Source organism: Palaemon carinicauda, chromosome 1 (assembly GCF_036898095.1).
Source record: "Palaemon carinicauda isolate YSFRI2023 chromosome 1, ASM3689809v2, whole genome shotgun sequence".
Lineage (NCBI taxonomy): Eukaryota > Metazoa > Arthropoda > Malacostraca > Decapoda > Palaemonidae > Palaemon > Palaemon carinicauda.
This window is the reverse complement of record NC_090725.1, coordinates 75785770-75788269: the sequence shown is the minus strand read 5'-3', so window position 1 is coordinate 75788269 and position 2500 is coordinate 75785770. Positions and strand designations below refer to the sequence as shown.

General features: G+C 48.0%; 1 protein-coding gene across 1 annotated transcript in view; it reads left to right on the top strand.

The window, feature by feature from the left end:
• Nucleotides 1-912: 912 nt before the first annotated feature.
• Nucleotides 913-2500, top strand: part of LOC137646978 (uncharacterized) — a 21800-nt gene continuing 20212 nt past the window's right edge. The window contains exon 1 of the mRNA XM_068380094.1: nucleotides 913-938. Coding sequence (XP_068236195.1) covers nucleotides 913-938 — 26 coding nt within the window. The remainder of the gene's footprint in view (nucleotides 939-2500) is intronic.

Below are 2500 nucleotides of genomic sequence, written 5' to 3'. Positions count from 1 at the left end.
ATGGTGGACCACTTTTCAACGTCTCATGGATGGCATCTTAGGGGACCTCCTCTTTAGTTTACTTTAAGTGGACGACATACTTGTGTTCTCTTCCTCAAAAGAGGAACACCGTCACCTGTGCATCGTGCTGTCTAAAACATAACGGCAGTGTAGTCCGGTACTACAAGTGTACCTTTGGTGCCAATGAAGTGTCGTTCTTAGGTCACCCGCATCACTCCTGAAGAAGTCCATCCCCTCCCTGAGAAGGTAGCAGCCATTCAGAACTTCCCCACGCCCTCGACCGTCAAGGCACTGCAGGAATTGTTGGGCATGATCAACTATTATCACCGTTTTTCTGTCAGCCATTGCCGCTACTCTTGCTCCCCTCCACGCCTCCCTCAAGTGCAAGCCAAAAGACCTGAAGTGGGGTCCCTTTCAAGAAGCAGCCTTCTGCAACACAAAGAATACCCTATCAACTGCTGCTGCTCTCACTTTTCCCGTCGTACATGCCCCTCTCCTTCTCTCCACCGATGCCAGCGACGTCGCTAATGCTGCAGTACTTGAACGGGTGGTCAATGGCTTGCCCCGCCTTTTGGCCTTCTTCAGCAAAAAACTGTCCAAGGCAGAATGTGGTTATTCTACCTTTGATCGCGAATTGTTGGCGGTGCGCTTGGCTGTTCATCCTTTTCGCCATTTCTTAGAATGTACGCCCTTCGTCATTTGCACAGACCACATGCCTCTGGTGCACGTCTTCACTTGACAGTCTGACGCTTGGTCCACCCGTCAATCCCGACATCTCTCCGCTGTGGCTGAATACAATTGCACCCTTCAGCACGTCCCAGGGAAAATGAGTCCCGTTGCCGATGCCCTGTCAAGAAACACATTGGCCGCAGTTCAACTGGGATTGGAATACAATACCTTGGCTGAAGCCCAATGACAGGATCCAGAGTATCAAGCATGTAGGACATCCTGCACATCCCTCCCTTGGGAAGACGTCCACCTCGACAACTCCAACACCATCCTCCTCTCTGACATTAGTACTGGTAGACCTCGACCAGGAATTCCTGCTCCCATGCACCGACAGGTGTTTGATTTCATTCACTGCCTTTCACATCCCTTGCACCATTCGACTGCACAGCTGCGGAAGACGAAATTCATTTGGCACAACATTACTTAGAATGCTAAGATTTGGGTCCGTGCCTGTACTTCTTGCCAAACTTCAAAAGTAAATCGACACACGGATTAAGGAGTGGGCACCTTTCCTCAACCTCAGCGTAGTTTCGCCCACATTCACTTCGACGTTGTAAGCCCCCTACCTACCTCACAAGGACATTGTTACCTGTTTACTGTCATCAACAACTCCACTCGTTGGCCTTAAGCCATTCCCATTGAAACCGCAACGTCCGCTTCATGAACATCTGCCTTACTCTCAGGATGGATAGCAAGATTTGGTATCCCTAAGCATATTATTTCTGACAGGGGTACCACTTTCACCTCTCAATTATGGATATCATTAGCTATCTACTTGGCATCACCCTACATCAGACAACTGCCTAACACCCTGCTGCCAATGGAATGGTTGAACGTTTTCATCGCACCCTCAAAGCAGCTTTGATGTCCCGCTGCAAGGACTCAAACTGGTTTACTTAGTTTTCCTTGGTCCTCCTGGGACTGAGGACCACTCCTAAAGACGCCCTGGACGTCTCTGCAGCTGAAATGGTGTATGGTGACTCGTTAGTCGTCCCTGCCGAATTTTTTCCCTCTGCAACCTCCTCCGATGATCTCCTGCACATACGTCACGTCGTGGGAAAATTTACTCCATACGGCCACACTCACAAGCCCCCAGCGAAGCATTGCATACCGAAAGAATTGCACTCTGCAATGCATATCTTCATACGCAAGCAAGAAACTGCTAACGCCCCCTTACATGGGCCTTTTTCTTGTGATCTGACACAATCCGAAAGCCTTCCTACTAAACATTCGTGGAAAAGAAGACTGGGTCTCCATTGATCGTCTAAAACCTGCCTATCTCTTGCCAGATGACCTGCCTACAGTCCAACTCCCTAGATCAGGGTGCCCTATTTAGCATGTACAGTGTATCATTTTTAGTGGGGTGGGGGGGGGGGAGGGGGCTGAGCCATGTACCACCAGTGTGTCAGACGATCGTACATAGTAACGACATTTCTCTTTTTGTATATATGTTCCTTTGTATCTTCGCTCTCCCCTCGCACTAACAGCAACTTGTACTAACCTGACTGCCTACTTCTTTGTTAACTGTTAACAGAACTGGTTGCCGGTTTGACAAGAAATAGTATGTTTGCATTTTGTGGCCTTCTCACCAATGTGTTTGTGATAAGGTTACTCAGTTGCATTCATCTTGCTTTTGACTCACAGCCTACACTTGACCCGTCACATTTATCTTGCTATTTACTTACATGTACAAATCTTCTATTTATTTTATAATATATACATATACCAAAAGCACTTCCCCCAATTTTTGGGGGTAGCCGACATCAACAAA